The sequence below is a fragment of the Alligator sinensis genome, unplaced genomic scaffold (genome assembly GCF_000455745.1).
Source record: "Alligator sinensis unplaced genomic scaffold, ASM45574v1 scaffold441_1, whole genome shotgun sequence".
Classification (NCBI taxonomy): domain Eukaryota; kingdom Metazoa; phylum Chordata; order Crocodylia; family Alligatoridae; genus Alligator; species Alligator sinensis.
Window position 1 is genome coordinate 1,592,883 of NW_005842313.1, and position 22,070 is coordinate 1,614,952.

At 42.8% G+C, this 22,070-nt stretch overlaps 1 protein-coding gene across 1 annotated transcript in view; it reads right to left on the reverse strand.

Moving 5' to 3' along the window:
• Positions 1-22,070, reverse strand: part of HSD17B12 (hydroxysteroid 17-beta dehydrogenase 12) — a gene marked incomplete at its 5' end in the record, with an annotated part of 51,145 nt that overhangs the window by 17,808 nt on the left and 11,267 nt on the right. Inside the window, one exon of the mRNA XM_014522167.2 lies at positions 8,177-8,211. Coding sequence (XP_014377653.1) covers positions 8,177-8,211 — 35 coding nt within the window. The remainder of the gene's footprint in view (positions 1-8,176; positions 8,212-22,070) is intronic.

Consider the following 22,070-nt stretch of genomic DNA (forward strand, 5'->3'; position numbering starts at 1 on the left):
AGGAATAACATAGGAACTTGGGTGGCTGGGTGCAAGCCCATGGGACGTGAATTAACTTGGAGTGCGCTGATAAAGATTTTTTTGGCTAATACTGATGGCTGATTATTAACCAGCCATATCTGCCAATACCAATCCGATTGCCAATGTGCAGCCTGGCAGCTTGGAAAGCAGCATCCAGCTAGTAAGTCTGTGTTGGGGAAAGTGACATGGGAGGTGGGGGAAGGGAGGGAGATACAGCCCCCCTTTGGTGACAGAGGGAGTGGGAGGGTGGCTGGGACAGGGGAAGGAGACACAAGGTAGCTCATCCGGGGGGCGGGGGGGCGAGAATGGCTCCCTGCTGCTGCACACATCCCCAGGGGATGCACTGGGGACATGTGCCCCTCTGGATATGTGCGTGGAATGGGGGTGGGCTGCCTGCTGTGGGCTCAGGGCCAAGGGCTGCACCAGCCTCTTCCTGGTGAAGGGCTGCACTGGGGCTGTGCTTGGGATAGGTAGCAGAGGTGCTGAGAAGGGAGGGCTATGGTGAATTTTCAGGTGGCTGTATCTGACCCAGTATCCCCCCTCCTAGCTCCACCACTGTTGCACAGTTGCACTTACCTCTGCCCTACTCCCTCCTTCACTGTGGGGACTTTGATCTACCCCTTCCCCCACTACAGACTTACTGACCAGGCGCTGCTCTCCACACTGCCAGGCTACGTTCCTGGCTGTGTGCATGTTGCAGCTGGGCACAGCATTCATCAGTGACATTATCAGCTACATCGGCTACACAAAAAAAGCCAATTGCCGATAATGTCAACTATCCTTCTACTGGTGCCAATCCAATGTGCAGGTGCACCTCTAGAATTAACCCCTCGTGGGCCAGACGTGGCTCATCGGCTGCTAACTGAACAACCACATTCTAGACTACACTTTCTGAACGATAAGGCCTGGGTTTCCATTTCCCCAGATTAGAAAGCCGAGGAAAGGACTGCAACCAGAGTGAATTATATACAGCTCCTCATTTGAGCTGATGGACTCCTAACGTTTCATTCTGCTTTGCAAAGTCAATTACAGCAGTTTCCGTGAGGACCAAATGAACCTAGCAAAGTTTGCCAATTCATTGGGAACATTGGCTAATAGAGGAGGAAATGACATTTCTGTATTTCCTAGTCTTATTTCAGACAGCAACTCATCACTGAACCTTGAGCAAGTCTCTTGTCTGAAAAATAGGGATAAATGCTTAGTGTCCTGAAGAGGGTTGTGACAGTTAGGCTTTGTAATGCATCTGAGGGCCTCAAATAACATAAGCTATATAACAAAGTATTAAAATATTCAGTACTTTGATTGAAATAACTAAAAATTGATATATAAGACTTGTAGATGATCATGACATAATAGGGCCTAACTGACATACCTTCGGCAAAGGAAAATCATGATTCATGTCATTTCTAGAATTCTTACAACAGTCCAAAACGTGGCAAAAAAGGACAATTCATTCACACTGTTCATTCATTTGCACTTTTTCAAAGGCTTGTCAAAGGCCCTCAAAAGAGGCTACAGGAAAAAACTGTAATGCAAATACAGTATTAACATAGTTCAGAAACTAGCTAAGCAAAATGAAAAAGTTGGAATAATAGGCTAAGTTCCATTTTCGCAAAAGGGTAAGAGTGCACATTAAAAGTATTTCACGGCAAGGCTGTTGGTATTCATTATATTTATTCATGAGCTCAAAATGGGGACAAGCAATGAGATGGTAGAGTTTGTCGATGACAAAATTAGAAACTGCTCAGACTAGAAGATAGTAGATAAAACCTAATAGGGACCCAACAATGTTATGCGACTGGGCTGCAAAATGGTAAACGGAAGTCAGTACCGGCAAGACAAGTAATACAGAGTGAGGAAAATACGCTCAACTAATAACGCATCAACCAACAACTCTGCTGAAGGACATGAACATCGCTGAGGACACCTCCTGGAAGACTCCTGTTTATCCATACCAATCATCAAGGAAATATATTATTAGGAAGCTAAGCAATGGGAAGGACAACGATGCAGGATATAAAAAGTATATGCAAGAGGCAAGGATCTGTGTGCGTGATATCTTCTACTGGCTGGGATGGCCAAGGTCAAGCTTCTGAATGCAGGGGATTCTTAAGTTAATGGTATGCTGTGATGTAGACTGCTACATTCAATTCTTTGCCATCATGATGTTTCAAGTTATAGAAATACTGAGAATGGAAACAAGCCCATACACAAGGTAAACTGACTTAGACTAATCAGAGACCATGATAAATATATACAGACTGATGAATGGTACAGGGAAGAGATGAGATCTTACATTCACTCTCTCAAAATATGAAAACAAGATCACGTGATTAAAATGAAGGACTGTGAATTTAAAACTGATAAAAGGAAATACCTTTTCCATGTACAGGCTACGGAAGTAATCGTAAAAAGATTTCATTGAGGCCAGGAACTTGAGCAGGATTCAAAAAAGGATTAGAAACTTACATGGGTAAAGACAGTAAATATTAAAAGAAAAAAAAAAAAAAAACCAAGACAAAACAACTAAAGATTTTGGGGAAAAAAATATATATACAAACAAGTTGCAGGGCAGAAGTCAGCCTATAACACAAAATAGGTACAAACCTTCCTGAAGGGCTACCACCTGGCAATGATCATTAGAGAATGAACTAGGTGGACCACTGGACTGAGTCAGTATGGGAGACCTGATGGAAATCCACAGGTCAGAAATTAGCCTTTAAGCAACAGGTCCAGAACCACATACATGATTATTTTTGTTTAGTACTGACAAAGATGAAATATTACCCTGATCTCAAGAAACTCGCATTTAATTCCCACAGATTGCAGGTGACCTAGAGGTGGAAAGAGTTTCCAATCATCTCTTATTTACAGTTTTATTTCTAATGAGCATCACAGAAACATTTTTTTTTAAAGGAGATATTTGAACACAGAAGGCGCTGACTTGAAAAACTGAACTTGGACACTAGCTCCAACCATTTGCTGAAGACAGCTGATTAACATGAATACATAGAGGTGACCTGCCCAACACACCCTAACACTTCATCATCGTTCTACTTTAAGCAGTACAGTGTAAGATGCTATATTTAGCTTTCCCATTGTTGCTATGGTTACCGCCTGCTCCAGCTGTACGCAAAGTGGAAAGAGCAAGCTTCCCCTGTAACGTAATTATGCACTTGCTACTTCCATGGCAATAAATACCATAGTTTGATATTTGTCTAGAAATAGTCAACTGCTTTTTCTTGTTCACAAAGACATAAATCTTCATCTCTAAGTTGTATGAAGCTCCCTCCTATACAGACAGTCTGAAATATTTAAAATGTAACAGCTCATCTAAGTGAAATACAAAATACAAATTTAAAATCATCACACTTAAAATATAAGTTCTCACTAGCCAGGGGGTGAGCCAGAGCAGAACGTCTGACACCATTTATGGAATAGGCATTTTTAGTAGGCAGTTTGATACATATTAAGATGAAAGAAAGAAGGACTGTGGCCAAGTTTTCTTCTTACAGGAATGGATTTCAAAGGCTCACAAAGTCTGCTCTCCTAATCCTGCATATTATCTTAAATTTGAAGGATACATATTGTAAAAGTGTGTGCACACACAAAGGAACAGAAGTGCAATATCCTACTAGACATTATTAAGCACCAAAGCTTAGTTTTCCATCTTGGTAAACTATTCTTGAGGAGAACCCATAGGGATGAGGGGATCTTCAACCTAATTCTGTTATAGGGTAGATCAACTTGGGCCCCCCTTAACATTTTCTCAGAGCATAAGCCCATAGGAAAAGCTTATGTTTGGCTCAAAAAGAGCAAAGGAATACAGCTACCTGCCATTTGCATTCTTGAATTTGGTGAACCGTGGTATCTGTAGAGGCTGTAGATTCTGAACAATACGAATGGTTCAGTCTCTGAAAAACTGGGTGCTGTTGGCTGCAGATCTGGCTTCTGCATCCTTCAGTGTCCAAGTGATTTATCAAAGTAGTATGACAGAATACAGAGGCTTTGCCACCCATCTTCACTTGCCAGGGAAGATAACTGAAAGCACCAGTCAGATGTAGAAGTCACTAAGAGAAGAGCTTTCTTAGCCAGGTGGCAACCTTAGCTGCAGCAACCTACAGTGCCTTGAGATCATTTCAAGGGTTCCATTAGATGACATTCAGTCTTAGCACTGTTAGGTGTGCAAACATGATTCACAATATGGATTCCTATTTGAAATCTCTGGGTTTATAGTGAAAAAAAACCCGACAACTCGGAGGTGTTGTGGTCTGAATTCTTTGCAACAGATTTTATTTATTTTTTTTACTTTGGGAAAAGAAATAAAAAACAAGTGAATACTAAGGGGAATAACCTTAAGTCTACAAAAGGCTGACAGTCACTGTTGTAGACCCTAGTTCAGTGTTTGTTTTCAAACAACATATTGAACATTAGTGCTCAACCTCCTGTTAGGTCAGCCAGTATGTGTTACCATTTCACAGATAAGTAAACGGAGGCAGAAAGATGAAGCAATTTGCTCAAGGCTAATATCAGAACTAAAAGTCAGGAAAAACTGAAAGAAGGTGCTCCTTTGTCTTCATTAGGATCACACCGCCCAGTTTAACATTTGTAAAATGCTGTGTCAGCAAATACTCTTTTTAACAGGAAAGCAGAGGTGCTGTGCTGAGAAGCCAAAAATCTAAATGAAGTAAGGATATAATTAAATGTGCAGCTAGTACTTCATATAGAGTTTGAAGAGGAATGTCAGACAGATTTAGGAAAGGCAATAGCTTCTTTAAAAAGGAAGTACCTGGAGAAAAAGATGGAAGTTTGATAGAAGAGTTATAAGATTAGATGGTTTAAAAGTTAACTACACATTAAACATTGTAGTACCAGAAAAAGGGAGTACGCAGGAGAAAAGAGAGTGAGCAAGAGAGACATCCCTGCTAGCCAGGTCCATGGAAATTCCCTAAAGCATATTGTTTTGTGTCATTCCTTTTCACTGATCTGTTACTATGCCTAAATTTGTTTTTAACAAAGCCCAATAGACAGTGTTAAAAATGCTTAAAAAAAATCTGAGTGGCTTCAGGTGTCCATCTCTCTTCCCTTGAACAGTGGAGCTTCTTAACATGCTTTTGCTCTACTTGATTTTGAAGTGAACCATTTCCTACAAAGGATAAAAAGTAGGACTATACCTGCCAGCTTCATACAGGAATGAGAAGAACTCCACAACATGGACAAGTAGTAAATTTTGTCATCTGAAACAGGAGCTGCTTCCACATGTCTGCTATAAAACTCCTGATCTTCTGCTCCAGTTTTATGAGGGGCTCCACAGTGCTCCATCTTTGGAGCTTTTGTCTTCTGTGTAGGTAAACCTTACCCACAACACAAATCCCACTACTATCTTTATAACAACAATTTATAGATCAGCTTTTGTACTCTGGAAGCCCTTCCTTCTGCTTAAAATAACATCTCCACTGGATGCCCCTCATGTACTATCACCAGGGATCCTAGTTTTCTCTGTTTAAAAATCACAAATTCCCTGATAAAACCCCCCAAATCTGCTATTAAAATGCAACGCCACTATATATATATATATATATATATTGGGGGGCCCCCATGGAACCAGGCAGAGTGGCACGGTGACTTCATGCTGCTACCGGCTTCATGTCCAGCCACTTGGTACCCTACCCCACCACCGAATCTGGTGTGTCCAGCAGCTTGCCACCCCCACCCCTGCTGCTGAATCTGCCGCCGGCTTCCTCGAGTCCAGGGTCAGGACCCTGGACAGGCTGATTTGCCCCAGGCCGCACACCCTGCTCGGGTTGTCTCTGAATCTGGAAGCCTACCAGTAGCTCAAATCACTATAATAAAATAAATCCTAAAAACCTATAAATTTTGGTATTTGATTTGGGGGGGGGGGGGGGGGGGGTTTGTTTTTTGGGGGGGGGGGGGGGGGGGGGGATTATCATGGAAAATCAGAGCTTCCCCAGCCCCTTTCCCTTACCAGGATGCAGGTCCATGTCCCTCACTCCTAAGCCACAGCCCCCACCCCAAAGCCTCCTGACCCCACTCAGCCCTGCTGGAGAGGGCCGCCAGCTGCCAGGGCTATAGGGCCAGGGACCCAGGTCTGCAGCCCTCTGCCCCCCGCTGCCACCCACAGGAGGCAGCAACTGCTGCAGCCTGAGCAGGCAGCGGAGTGCAGAGCCTGGCATCCCCTCCCCTATGGGTGGCATGCCAGAGTGGAGCCCCTGTGTGTGTGTTGGGGGGGCGGGGGCAGGTGCTGCCCTCCCCTCCAGGGCCTCCCTGGCCCACTGGGTGGGACCTAGGGCAGCAGGGTAGGGCAGGGCCAGGCAAGGAAGCTCCTTGCTGTTTCAGGCCCCACACCACCTTGGCAAAATGCTCCCTGCCCTACTGGCAGCAGCGAGGGGGACAACTCGACACTGCTGCTCCCGGTGCTGCTGGGCGGGCAGGCTATGCCTTGTCAGGACAGCATGGGGCTCACAGCAGCAAGGAGCTTCCCTGCCTGGCCCTGCTGCACCAGGTCCTTCCCACAGGGCCTCAGAGGCCCTGGGGGGAGGGCAGCAGGGCAGGGAGTCCAAACCTGCAGTAGGCAGCCCATTCCTGCACAGATCTTGGGGGGCACATGCTGCCTCTGGCCCCTCTCCCTGGACTGCACGTAGCAGTGGGGAGCCAGCCCCACCGGGGCCCTGTAGCACTGTTCTGTTCCCTGCCAGGGGCCTGCAGCTGTGCAGGACCTTGGGCCATAAGCCCCACATACCGCCCAAGCTGGGCAGCGCCCCCAACCCCAGCCCTGCCCAACTCCCTCCCTCTCTATGGGAACCTTTCCATACCTCCCTGCCCAGACTTACCTGTGGAAGCTGATCTCCAAGCTGCCTGGTGTCCACGTACTGGTGTCCCCTACCCGACCGCCTTCCTCCCACTTCCCCCAGCCCCTTGCAGGCTGGAACTCTGCCAGCCTGCAGGGAGCTCTTTGCAAAAGAGGAAAATCCATGCGTTTCTCCATTAAAAATGAAAAATCCACGTTTTTTCCTCTGTTAAAAAGGGAAAGCCCGCGTTTTTCCCACCCCCATGGGAAACAGAAACCCCAGGTCCCTAATTATCACTACTGTTCCTCCTGCCATTGCTTCATTGTGTCTGTGTGCTCCCCTGGCTGTATCCAGCTGATATCTCCTGTGTTATACTTGAATCGTTTTTATTTTCTGTGCTAGTACAGCACCTAGCACAAAGCACTTCCAGTCTATAATAAGGAATAGTAGGAGCTATGACAACATAAAATACCAAAGGTTGGGTTTTTTTTAAGCTTTCTTTAGTGTTTTCAGTTGGTTTCCATACCAACACTAGCAGTCTGCGTTTCCTATGCAAATAGCATTGACCCATTGTGTTTATTCCTCTCCCACTTATATTTCTTTGGAGATGACAAAAGCAACTGACTGATCACGCTGACTACCTCCTTGGAGCTATGCGATTTTCCATACAATTCCACGAATGCACCTCAGGTCTCGACTTAGAGGATCCCCTGGTAATCCAGACACAGCTCTTGAACAAACACTGTGCACACCGCAGAACAATCAACGTGGACAACAAAACAGCCCCTAGGGATCAGCCCAACCTTATGGCTTTAGAATCACCTGGAATCTAGCTTAGAAAGTTAATACATGTCTCCAGCCGTGAAAGGCTGGTGTGCATTAACTCTTATTTTAAAGACCTAGTCTCCAATTCTTGTTTACTGTGTGATCACACACTTCCCTCAATATACCTCCTACTGTATAACGAGAACATATTCTCTGCATCCATTTACTTACAATGACTTGAAGAAATAGCCTTAAGAAGGTTATTCCCAGGAACTGTAACCACCCCCTCAGAATAGCAGGTTGTTGAGTTAGTGCTGATGAGTCAGACGGGCTTTAATTCTGTTCTAAAAGGAATCACCACAACAGTAGAGAAGGGGGAGAGGGAAAATAAAAAGGGGAATCGAGTGGAAAAGGCTTCCACCATCTGATGATTCATGAACTATCAGCATGACTCACCCAGCATTACTCTGCCGTTAAAACATGGAGGCTAGGCTGATTAGTCACAGTAATGAATTTTTCAAGAAAGGATTCTCCCCTATAAATAATGATGACTTTGTCTGGATAGCATTTGCGTGACTCACCTTTCCAGCATGCCAGGCAGCACCAAGCGTGTCATCTGCAAAAACGAAAAGAAAACATTCATATGGTGGAGGATGCAGACACCATACAAACAAGTACAGAGGGAGGGAAGCCTCTCTCCTCCTAGAAACACCTGTTGTCCCCCACTCTGCCCCAACCATATCTAGGGGAACTGAAGGCCAGACTCTGTGTAGATAGTTGTTTATTTTTATTCTACCTATGTATCTTGGCTCTGTCAAGTAAGATGTGCAGCAATTCTGGTGAATTCATTTTTTCTGGTATCATCAGTTCAGTAAGAACTCAAGATATTTTCTAATTCTTAGTCCTCCTCATCAGAGGCTTTCAAAATGCTTTACAAGGTCACACCGCCAGGATGCCAAGGAGAAATTATGATTTGCTTTTACATATGGCCGCCCTCTGATACACTGAAAACAGAGTCAATCAGCAGGAGAGTTCAGACTAGAGTCTAGCAGTCTTAGGTTGTAATCCCACATTCTATCCATTTTCATTATTTTTTTCCCCCTATCAAAAATGTCTTTGGATTATGGTGACTGGCAAGAGCACTGAACAGTGCAAGTAAGTATTATGCCAGCTTTGATAGCACTATGCATGTACAGTACTTCTGAGATGCATGCCACATTTACAGAATATGTCCTCTTTGAAAGAGGATATGCCCCACCATATAAATAGAAAAAAAAAAAAAAAAAAAGACTAGTAGGAAGCAGGTACAGGTCAATTTTCAGCAGCATCCTAGCGGTCAACAGAAGGCAGCAGTTGCTGCCTCCTGCGGGCGGCAGCTGGGGCTCAGGCACTGCTGTAAATTGACCTGCTGGTGCTTGGGCGCTCACTCTTTGCCCTCTATGAGCAAAGTCTTCTAGTATAAGAATGAGTAAATTATTGCTACTCATGTTCAAATATAGAACCCGGAGTTTGCTGCTCCAATTATGAAACTTTCAGAATAGTCCTAGTCTTTTTAAACAGCTTGTCCAGCAACAGAAGCAAACATTAAATCACTTGTTGAAAGTATTCAGGATCCTGCAACAAGAAACACTTTCCTGGGAATGCTGCCTTTCCACACTAAAAACAACCCACCTTCATACAGACTATCCCAGTGCCCTCAGATGACCTCAAGCATGACCTTTTCCAAATACCAGATACAACAAGATGTAAACAAAAACCCAAAACCAACTCTGAAAACCTCTTAGAGCCTGGAGAACTAATTTTAGAATTAACGGTGAAGCTGCGGACAAAATTTGCCAGAGCAGTTACTAAGAAGAAAATAAACCATTCATTGTACCAAATATCTAATTATACTAGAAAGTAGGTAAATCCATTTACTATCCAGAGACTTTGGAGATAATGACATTTTGGAACAGGTATTAGGTCAGATATCATCCCTGAACCAAGTATCAATAATATTCCATCCCAACTGTCCCCAGTAATAAAAGTCCTCTAACCAGTCTTTTGTGCCAAAACTAAAAAAAAAATAAATTGCTAGTGATTTTCATAGTCCTGCAACATAAATTACACTTGTGTTCCAAAAAGCCTTCTGGAGGGCTAATATCGCTACAAGTGATGCCAAAACACAACACTTCCTACTGAATCCAATTTTTCTTGATCGTTTTATAAATGCAGTCTTTGCAGAGTGGTGTGGCCAGGGAGTGGAGAAACTAGCTGAGTTATGCAAGTTTAGAAGCACAAAGAATATTGTTATAACTTTTTTTTAAACTTTTCATATCAAAATATAAGCTCTCATTTAGTAGTGGGTTTCAGATATTTTGCTCTCTTAAAGGATATTTGTATCTCTTCAAAGAGAAGGAAGAAGAAAAATATTACAGAAGACATTTTCACTTGGTCACATTTATATAAAGACCTTGTAGTCTCCTGATCTGTCTGGCATAGGCAAAAACATCAACTGTCAATAGCCCCCGCTGATTCCATACGAGCAGTGCATTTACAGGGTAGATAGGAATTACAGACCTTTCTACCCATCTCTAAAAGCAGCAGAGGGAAATAGGTTGGGTCCAAGCACTCCATACAATCTTGCTTACTGCAGGTGTATGCCCATGTCTTTGACAAAGTCCTCCAGACTGTAGCTTTGGCAAAATGGCTGGAAGCTGCCACAGGCCTGGATCAGCCATCCCTGGGGTGCACTCCTCCTAGAACTCACAGATTAGACTTAAATAGTTTATTGCACTATTCTTTCCTTTTGGAGAAGTCTCGCTTCCCTAAACCACCCCAACTTCGCTGTATTCCCACAGAAAATGGCAACAAACAACAACGTTAAGTATAACATAATTTAATTCCATTCCAGGAGTGACTGCTGGGTTCAGGGAGAACCGGTTAACCCTTATACATCCCAAGTAAACACAGCAGTCCTCAAATTTAACTGAAATATAAAGCAACAGATTGCACTAAGTCACTCAAGAAAAACGCTGATGTTACTGTCTAGCAGATGGAAACCTAAACTACAGTCTCAGCAGCAAACCCAGATTTATTCCTGCCAAAGAAACTAATGTATAACACGCTATAGACCAGCATTTCTCAACCCGTGGGTCGCAACCCAAGAACGTGTCGGAAGAAAATACAAAAAGGTCACTGGGTCTGGATGCGAAGGACAGTGGGTCAGGAGTGAGGGGCACTGGGTTGGAACTAGCCATCGATGTTTATAAATGGGTCCTTGTACAAAAAAAAAAAAAAAAAGTTGAGAACTACTGCTATAGACCAATATTTTACAGCTCTAAAATGATGCATCTGAAGTATTATTTCTAATGTTGTCTTTCTTTAAAACTGCAGCCTGTTCCTACTACTGTAGAAAAGATCAAAACCAAAGCAAAGAAGGGGTAGAATTGTAAAATTTACTGACTTTGCTCAATAAGAGTAAAGTTTTGCCTTCAGACATGCAACTTGCTGCTCCTGTTGACTTTAACCCTGAATTGGATATGTTCTTCTGTTGGGCACCTTGGCTCAAACTATTTTATAACTAAAATACCCTCATGGTGAGGACCTAAAATCTACCTTTCCTACTTCCTTCATGAGTGCTCTGAACTATAGTCTATTAAGCAAAACATGGGCATACCACCATTTTTTTTTTTTTAACTGAATGCAAAGTCTGCATGAGCTAAGTTTGCTTAAGTGTACCTCTCTAGTGACTTTGGAGTTTAGCATGTCTCAGATTCACTATGAATTGCATGTACAGCTTCAGTTGCTGTCAGGTGCTGAAGTGCTCCAGCTGGATTTCTTCTGAGGATCCAGAGAAAGCCTTGTGTAAACACTTTGGGAATTTTACAGGCCAAAACAGAGATGCCTAACATTTTTAGGTGCTAAACTTCACTACAAAATTGCAGTTTGTAACTTGGACACTTAAATTCTCCCAACATCCCATTCAGGCTCTGACACCACCACTTCAAATCTGGTTACAAGTCTTTACCATTCAAAAGTGATGTAGAGTGACTAATTGCAACCATATGCATTATATAGTGTAAAGTACATAACTGCTAATTACTACTGAAACTGCAAGCTCAATAGAAAAACAAGTTTCTGCAAGTCAATACTCAAATTGCACAAAGAAATTATAAAACCAGTGACAGTTATACCATATGATTAGGGACTGAGTATAAGTACCCAGTGTGTGAATACAGCAACCTTCAGAAAGCATGCAATTTTTAAGAACGTAAGAACTTAAGAAGTGGCAGAGAGTCAGACCAATGGTTCATCTAGCCCAGTATCCTGTTTCTGACAGTGGAAAATGGATGCCATACAGGTAGAGCACCGAATGGGATCTCTCTACAATGATCTATCTTCTATACAATACCCTCCCTGGTATCCCTCATGTATTGGGCTAGAGATGTCAGGAAACATCTCCAACCATTTTGTTCAACAGCCATGATAAACAGATCTATCATCCATGAATTTATCCAGTTCCTTCTTTGAATGTGGGTATGTTATCCGCCTCCACTACCCCCCATGGCAATGAATTCCATAAGTTAATTATGAATTGTGTAAACAAATACTCTAGTACTTCTTAATTAGTTTTAAACCTGTCACCTACCAATTTCAGTAGGTGACCTTTAGTTCTAATATTCTGTGACTTGGTGAACAACAGTTCCCTGTTCACTTGTTCCACATGCTTCAGCATTTTATAGACCTGTCATATTCCCCCTCAGTCATCTTCTTTCCAGACTGAAGAGACTTGGCCTTTTTCTCTCTCCTAGTATGGCAACTGCTCCATGCGCCTGATCATTTTGGTCACCCTTCTCTGTACCTTTTCTAATTCTACTACATCCTTTTTGACACGCAGAGACCAGAACTGCACACAGTACGCAAGATACAGGAGCACCTCAGATTTGTATAATGGCATGATGTTCTCCATTTCATTTTCTATTCCCTTCTTAATGATGCCAGACATTTTATTGGATTTTTTGGTCACCACTGCGCACTGAACTGATGTTATTAGAGAACAAACTACAATGACTCCAAGGTCTCTTTCCTGAATCATACCAGCTAGTTCAGAACCTAGTATTCTGTACATTTATTTGAGGTTATTTTCCCCCTTGCACTTGTTGACACTAAAATTCTTCTACCATTTTTTTGCCCACTCACTTAGCTTGGCGAGATCTTTCTGCAACTCGTCTACATCACTCTATTTGAAGTAGCCTATTAAAATATGGACAGGTGGAAGATTTGCACCAGAAACATGCTGTTTTTGGCAACACAATTTCTTTTTCAAAAATAATTTTGGCTATGTTTCCCAGAAAAAAAACAAGTTCTCATTTCTAAAAACTTTGAAAAAATATGGAAACAGATATTGCCTTTGTGCAGCCATAAAAATGTTTATGGCAGCAAAAAGGGCATGCAGACAGATCCCTTGTTGTGCCACAAATGACTAAATTTGGGGCTGCAGTACAGACAGTATCAATTCATGCTGCTTCATTGTGGCAGACGTCTGCTACATTTATGGCATGAGTGAGCTCAAGCCACAGCTGCTCACACTCTCCATCCACCCTAGGCAGGTGCTCTTAGGGCTTGAGTTTGCAGGGCTCCAGCACCAGCTCTCACCCACCTTCCACCCTCTCGGCGGCCCAACACTGGCTGTTCACTGTGCCAAGTGGACAAAATGGGTGGGAAGCAGCTGGAGCTAGAGCCCCAGTGTGCTGGGGCAGGAGCTGGTCAGCTGCAGTTAGCCCTGCCACCCCGACCACCTGGAGCAGTGCAGCAGGGGCCAGGGGAGGAGGAGCCACTGGAGGCAAGGTGGGGAGCTGATCAGTACCCAAGCAGCTGCAGTTACAATGGGAGCAGCCCTGTCAGGAAGCTGCATACCCTAGCCAGGGCCAGTGGGTGTGGGTTGCCCCAGGCAGGAGGGAACAGGGCTCAGTCCCATACAGAGAGCCACAGACCAGTTCCAATCAATTGGTGAGTGCTTGTCCATGGGCTGGACTCAATCAACTGGCAGGCCAGATCCACAGCTGATCTACTCCATTTGACAACATCTGTTTATATCCTGACATAGCTTGCTGGCAGAGATTGGTAATATAGACAAAGCCTTTGGGTGATAATGAAGTTTAATACTGATCAGATTTGGAGTGAAAAAAAAAAATTCAAACTGTTGAAAAATTTAAAAAATAAAGTTCCAAGTACCTTTAATTTACAGATGCCCTGTTCTGCCAGAACCACAAACTCCAAAGTTGTACGGGTCTATAAATTAATATTCATGCCATATAAAACACCGCCCTTGAAGAACAGAATTAAAAGTGAAAACTAAAAAGTAAACTGATTTTAAAAGCTGGATACTTAAAAAAGTGTTAAGAAAAAGTTGGAAAGAGCCCTCAACTACCCTCACAGAAAATGTCCCGTCCTGTGTTCCCCCTTCTCCCCCCCAAATCCCCTTTATAAATTGCTGGTTTCTACTGAGATGCTATGACCACAGCTAGAAGCTATAATGGTACCCAGGAAATTGTCACAGGTCTTCTTCTAAATGAAAGTAGTTACAGAACAAGTGGCCAGGCACTGGCAACTACTTACACAGAAGAATTGCCACACCAAATAAAACCTGCTACTTGTTGCAGATTATCTGGACATTACCAAAGGTTACCAGAGAAAGAAGAGTATGTTCATAATAACTGTCTTGGTGTAAAAATGTTCAGTTTTTTAGTACATATATTTTGGCAAAAGGTGGCTATACTTAATGCATCAGCAATGAGTAATTTGTTGTTGGTATGCAGATTCTTATGTATTTGTAAAAATCTCTAAACATTATTATATGCTTCTATGTATTCTATGAGTATATGGCAACTGAATGGGACTGCCCTCATTGCATTATAATTTATTTAAAGTTACCTTTTCCTTAGCCATAATACTCTTCAACATAGGCTGATATACAAGAACAGCCCTTTTACATGGAGATCCCTGATCATTAAAACTCATTACAGGGTATTATTCATTCTTTTTAAGTAGGCTCTATCCATTCTGTTATGCCAAATCTTCAACTAATTTCTAGTGTAGCAAATGCAAACAGTAATGCAACACAGAAGGCATATTGCACCCTCTTTTCTGTACGCCCCAGGGTGCCTATACACATGCAGAAAAGCTGCTCCAATGCACTGCGATTACAACGTGCTGGAGCAGATTCGATTAATTGAGTCTGCTGGTGTGTGGTAATTACGTGTTTCCAGCACCACGTGTTACTGTGTCCCCATGCTGAAAAAATGACATCGGGGCACTTGAACTGAAGTTCATCGAACAAGTTTAGTTAAAGTGCCCTGCCCCTGCCGCCACTTTTCAGTGCAGGGACCCCGATACTGGTGACACTTTGGGCACTAATTAAAGTGGCTTTCAGAGCCATTCTAATTAAAGCGCCCTGCCTCCCCAAACCCATTCCCGAAGCACATCTATAAAATGCCCCTAATGCCTAATCCCAGTTTTGACCCCAAAGAGACCTAACTTCAGAAAAGAGGCAACTGAGATTCCAGGGTTATGGAAGCTTCTACTCCATTTACTTGAGCATCAGATAAAATGAAGATTGGAGACAGATGTTCCCATTGCTTTACTGCAACCAATATTGGAATTCAACATCTGTAGGAGGATAGCTACATTTAACATAAAAGCTAGGAGGATAACACTAGCCTAAAAACACACTGCTTTGGAATCAAGGGTTTACATAAATCAAGATCTAGATAATCCACCCGGAAGAAGCCAGAAAACTTGTATAATATGATTACACATTCTCTTCAGCCAAGATAACTTTCTTGGATTTTATGCATACAGATCTAGGATGAAGTTACAATGGTAGTTACAACCTTCTGAAGCGACTACAGAAAAATAAAATGTACTACAGAACTTGTTAGATGGACACCACTTCAACATGCAAGAGAACAGATACGTGCCTGCTATTAGGAAGCAGTTTATTGTGCTTGCCCTCTACATATTGGGCTAGTGTACAGGGTCAGGCCATGGCCAGGCCCAGCACACAAGGTGGGCTCCAATGTAGTCCTTTAGACCCAGAGTGCCAGATAGGACTGGTGTGTGGGGTCTGGCTGTGGCCAGATCCAGCACATGGCTCTAGACCAGGGGCAAGCAATTATTTTGGGCAGAGGCCGCTTACTGAGTTTTGGCAAGTCATCGAGGGCCACATGACAGGCAGTCCAGGGCAGATAAATATTAATTTTCTAAATTTTTTAGGGGCCCCGCGGGCCAGACAGAAACGTCTGGCAGGCCGTATCTGGCCCCCAGGCCGCATTTTGCCCACCCCTGCTCTATACCCAGCAGGCCCAATCGAGCCACAGTGCCGGGTCCAACTGTGGCTGGACCTAGAGCACAGGGCTGGATCCAATGGGTGCCTTTAAACCTGGTGTGCCTGGACTACTCCGGTGTATATGCCAAACCTGGGTGTGGTAGATGCAAGAAAATATGGTATTCTAGTATCTTAAATTACAATTGCAAAACTACAGCTTTTGAAACACCCTGGGGACCTTACCTTTAGGGCTACACAGAGCCCTAGCAACCTTCCAATGATTAGTGGACAAGATATATTGTAATATTTGCAAACACATGGGTGGATCACCTCCAGTGTCTAAAGTGGTGTTGCAGACAACACATGCAGCTAGGCTCATGGTCAATTCAGGTAAATGTCACCCAAGGTACACAGAAACTAAATACCTAGGGCAGGGGTTCCCAAAGTTGTTTTGTTGTGCTGCAGCATAAAGTGGCCTGGAAGTGGCCACGGTCCAGCAAACCTCAGCCCAGCAGTCGCAGCTGACCGCAGCCGGAATTTCTGGCCAGAAGACAGGTAGGGATACCCCCACCCTCCGGGTGGGAGAAACCCTGTACTGCCGCAGGCCCTGCAGAAGGAGCTGCGGCCTCTCTGCCGGGCTCGGGGTGGGGGTCCGGTTTGCTGATCTGTGGCCACTTCTGGTCCAGCACCTGACTGTGCTGTGGGGAAAAGCAGGCTGCAAAGGTCATCCAAATGTGAGACAGTGTTTGGGACTGTAAAAAGGCTACTGTGCAGCGCACCAGTCCTGCACAGTCTGGACTTGACAAAAGAATTTATTGTACATATGGATGCCTCAGAGTGAGGCCTGGGAACAGTCCTTTCCCTAGAGTTTGAAGATGGGGAACACCCTATCCTGTATTTAAGTAGAAAGCTCCTCTCCCAAGAGCACTGATATGCTATAATAGAAAAAGAATGTCTGGCAATTAAATGGGTAGTGGAGACCCTTTGCCATTATCTCCTAGGGGCTCATTGCTGGTTGATCAATCATACCCCATTAACATGACGCAATGCTATGAGAGAGGCTAAGCCTCGGCTGATGAGGTGGTACTTGTCAGAAGGTTGCAAGGACTTTTCAATATGCCACCACTTGGGGTCCATACATGCAAAAGCAGGATTTCTTCTCCCAAGAAGGAGGTGGGGAGGGGAGAATAAATAAATGGAAGAGTGTTCTACTTCATGTTTCATTGGTTGCAGCCCAGCTGTAGGCAGTAGAAAAGCGATTGCGTGCTTGCCTAGGAAGACTGGACCAGCTGGTGAGCATAAGTGGCTGGCCCAAAGGAAATTAAAAACTCCCAGGGAAGGGAACGGGAAGAGAGGGAAGGCTGTGAGGCTAGAGGCTGCAGCACCAAGGAAGGGTACTCTCTCAGGGTCTGGGAAAAGACCACAAGGTTTGGTGGTCTAAAGTACAACTCTAATGATTGTACTTTATGTCTGATGGTTATGTTTGGGTCTGTGGGCAAGAACCCTGGATATTAAAGACTGTGGTGTGCTACCTGACAAACCACTAGAGCCCAATTACATTTTCTGCTCTCTGGTGACTCAGGGGATCCCTCATAGACATTTTAAAATAGTCTTCTGTGGCAATCTGCCAACACACTTTGTATAGCTAGTAGATAAACTTCCTCCAGAGTGATTTTGTGATGGAAATGAAAATTTCTCCAAGTATGAAAAGCCTCTTGACATAGGTGAAGCATATATTGCTCCTAGCTGCTTTTATAAAACATGAGTGAATTATTGTACATCATTACTCATCAGATTTCTTACAACCAGAAGAGAGCCTGATTGTGCTCAATTAGCTCCAGGATAGTTCTGTGGGGATATTTATGTACAGAGTCCACAGTGAGGAGTTCAGAGATCATCCAAATGAGCTCCCTAGACTAACTTGGAGGCATCTAATACCAACATCTTTGTATGAAGTGAAGACAACAACGGTATGCCTTCAAAGACTTTTCCCGGGTTCATACATGATTTTGATCATGACCAGACTTCTGGTGGAACGTGTACTAGTATATCCAGCTGTTATTTTCTGCTCGACTGATAGAGAGGCTGAAACCTATACTGATATACAAAAATGAAGTCTGGCACATTGAGTTACATAGGGGCAGTAACCTAAGTGGCATAGCAGTCTCAGGCAAATTCTGATGTTCTGGAATTTGCTTACAGGGGTTGTGCCTAAACTTGAACTTGCAGCTAAAAGCGTTTAGTTGCTTTTGGTCCAAAATGGGTCATCGCACTTTTCTTTTTGGGAAACAAGAGAGAGATAAAAGTCACACCTTTCCTGTGTTCCGAGGAACTTCTTCTACTTCTCAGAGAGAAAAGTTACTGCATCTTCTGTGCCTGTGCTCAATAAGAATGTGGAAGGTATTCTAGGGTAAGAAACAAGACTCAATAGCTCACTTTGTGCTCCTTCCAAAACCCATGTTTATTTGATTTTCAGTTCTCAGATTGGAAGTGGAAGGAGCTAGACCTGAAAAGGAGTTGAAAGGCTCTGTACCCTGCTCTTAGTCAAACAGTCAAATTTATTAAATCTGCCTGCATAATAAATAAAAGGATTGCTGCTGTTGTCACTGTGGCTAAAAGGCTTACAGGTTAGGCACAGACGTATAGAAACCTATGGATCTTAGAATCCAAGCAAGTCCTCCAGGAAATGCAACAACTCATCTGTTTTTGCATTAAAGAACTCCTTTCCCTCGTATGTGAGATCTTCAGATGTTACTAGGTCTTCTTGAGAGAGACCCAGAAAATGGAGCCAGAAGGCTCTCTGCATAGTAATCACAGTTACCATCAATCTGGAATTTGTATCCAAAGCAGCAACTTCATAAATGCACTAGAAACTTGTCCCGCGGATGATTACACATAGTTTCCTTACTGCGCTGTGATAGAAACTAAATTTTGTTGTGGAGCTGCAACTAATAAACCCATTATTTCACCAGTAAGGCTAAGTATTTCGCAGTTATTCAAAAAGCTTGATGTAATTTTCGCCCCTATCCCAGCAAGTCCAATTTCTTAAGCTCCCCGTCTTCAGGTGTTAATGTTAGTCTGATGGTGATACTCTGTTCATTTGCTGCCACCACCACTAGTGAGGAAGTCATGGGATAAAATTGTTTAGATCCCTGGAATGAGACCGGATAGCAACAAGCTGCTCTCTTCAGGGTTGAAGGTACAGAGAAGGATGTTTATCAGTGCAGCCAGACAAAACTTGAGTCCTTTGTTAATTATTACTACAAGATACCCAGGTGGCAAAATGGAAAGCATGTGAAAAAATTGTTCAAGATTTTCTCAAACTACATGAAATGGAATCTCTAGATATTCCTAAAATATCTTCTAGTCATCCAGGTTGGAAATAAATGATTAAGGCATTACCCGCATTGTAGAAAGATGAGAACCTATCAAGCTGGGCCAAGTCATCTCCTGTTTGTTATTCCTTAGCTGAGTCTGAAGCAGTCTGTTCTAGTGGTGCTGAAGCAAAAACTGAGCTGGTGAAGACCCTTGTAAGACTGGAAAAGGGAAACTAACCGTCAACTAGGACAATGATTTAGAGGTCTTGCATGATACATTCTTTAAGAAGAAATAAAAATTGAGATGCTGGTAGGCATAGATGAAAGGTGGTAATGAGGGAAGAGCATCCAGAAACCTCCTGAAGCCTTGAGATTTGACAGGTTCTATGGCTTTTAAAATTAAACCTGTCTCTTCCCCCTGTAAGCTCAGTACACTCTCTTCCCCACGACCTGTTTTTTTCTGGGAAAGAAGGATGAATCTTCTGCAACAGGAATGACAGTCCCATAAGTGAGAGGCAACAGCAGGAGCACTTTTTCACTGACAAGTGCCTTGAAGTTTCTGCCCCAGGCATTGCTGGATTTTTTGGATCTCCCTAAAACAAACATTTTCAACCAGGATTCCCCAGCTCTCTTGAGTTCTCTTGGAAAATGACTTACAGATGGCACATTTCTCTGCAGCACATCTCTCTCCCAGCAACAATAAGCATCTGGCATGCCTCTTGTTTAAAGGCATTACAGCTTCACACAAAAGGAAATTTTTGAAGCCTGGAGACTTGCATTCAGACAGTGACTGAACCCAGTATCAAGAGTACCTCACAAAGAAAGAAAAACAGTTTCTTCATAAAAGGAAGAAAAGAAAACACTATTCAAATACACTGAACCTAATCACTAACTATCCATTAAGCATCTATTTACATATTAAAAGGATAAGACCACACAGTGCACAAAGAGTTTCAAACATTGTAGATTCTCGAAGTGAGAAAAATGAAGCGCAACTTGAGGCCCAATGATGGTAAGGGCATCTAGACAACCCCAGTTGACCAAAATATTCTTGACTTGAGCCTACTATGGGACACATACCAACAGTAGTAGGGGTTTTATTAGATATACCCACTATATCTACTGACAGATGAAATATTCATGAAATATTTTATGTATGTGTGTTATGTATATTTCTAGCGGACAAGAGCTCAAAAAGAATATTAATTCTAGCATCTACAGAGGCAGGATGCTGTAGGAAAATCTGATCAAATTCTTGAATAAAAAGAGTGGAGTGCACTTTTAATAGTTTATACAACCTGCTCAAGTCTTTAATCATTGAATAGTGGGCTCCCTCCAGTGGTATACTAAAGATGTCACATCTCAGGACAGAGTTGGTTAGCTGTGATGGTTTGAAGTCAGGCAGAAGGAAGGGCAGAGTGGCACTTTAGATAGAGATGAAATGGCTCAGAAAGGTATGACCTTTCATAGGCAACAACCTACTTTATCAGATGTTAGGAATGGAATGCTAGCAAGAAAGGAACAAATGGAGGGGAGACTGCTAAGACAGGTAAATCAGGTGGACTGATTAGACCAATGATTTTCACCCAGGGTGCTGCAGGTTCATTTCACGAGTGCTGTGGGGTGCTGCTCAACATTAACTTTGTTAGTTGTGCAAAACACCTGCACATGATTTATAAAATAAGAGCAGCGCTTTCAAATAGGGTTCTATAGCATCAGAAACATGCTGACCTCTTGTGGTCCGAGTTGTAGCAGAATTGCTCTATTATTTTTCCTATAGTCCAAAAAAACTGAGCAAAATCTAAGAGCTGGTATTTTCTGAGGGGCACCTTCAGTATAAAAAGGCTGAGAACCACTGGATTAGATCAAGTAAAATAAAAAGGGCAGTTAACACCTGGAGGGATAGTGAAGTAAACACCTACTCCAAATAATGGGATAAGAATCCATAGTCCCTGTTGAGACCAAGGTTAATGCAATTCAGTCTGCGGATGACTTCTTGTTCTGCAATTTTGTGTTCAAGTTGGATTTTATATTTTTTTCATTCAAGGACAGCTAGTCAGAGATCAATGATGGAATGACTAGGGAGATACAAGTGTTTTGTCACAAGCCTGTGTGTGTTTCTGGGAAAAGTTTACTTTTCCCACACCATGTTTTTATAGACCTCTATCATTATTTATAAACATCATACACAGGTTACAAGCAAAATATAAAGTTCCAAAACAAAGTTAACAATAGCAAGTTGACCTGAATCTACTACCTGATGTAGCCATCTGATACTTTTTCCTTTAAGTTGAATTTCAGCTCTGTAGCAGAGAAAAATTCTTACAGAAGCATTGCCTTATTTCAGTTTGTACCTGTTTGTGTAGAAAACAGGCAATTGTGTTTTGAGCTCTGTGGTAGCATAATGTTAAATGATTTTGTAATCCATGTAATTTAAGTGTTACCAAACTCTCATTATAAAGGTAAACCCTGTCCTTTGAATCAGCTCCAAGGCACCTAAATTTTCAGTTTCCACAAGAGAGAACAAGTTAGCCTTCAGATGGAAGAAAAGATGCAAGCATGAATGGAAATAGGGGTACAGGAGTGAGTAATCACTCTTACACTTTTCTAACATGCTTTCTTAACAAACAGGCATAGATTTCCTAAGCAAAACAAGCTTAGGAAGTGTCACCTCATTCTTGAATTATAAAGTTATTTTGGGCCAAGCGAACTCTAGTCTCTGCCCTGCTCTGTCTCACAACATACAGACTTTTGATTTAATAGATAAGAAAACATTTGTATGTTCTGTATAATGGTAACTGTAATTACCAAAATTATTCAACCTACTACTGAAGGCAAGGAAATAACTTT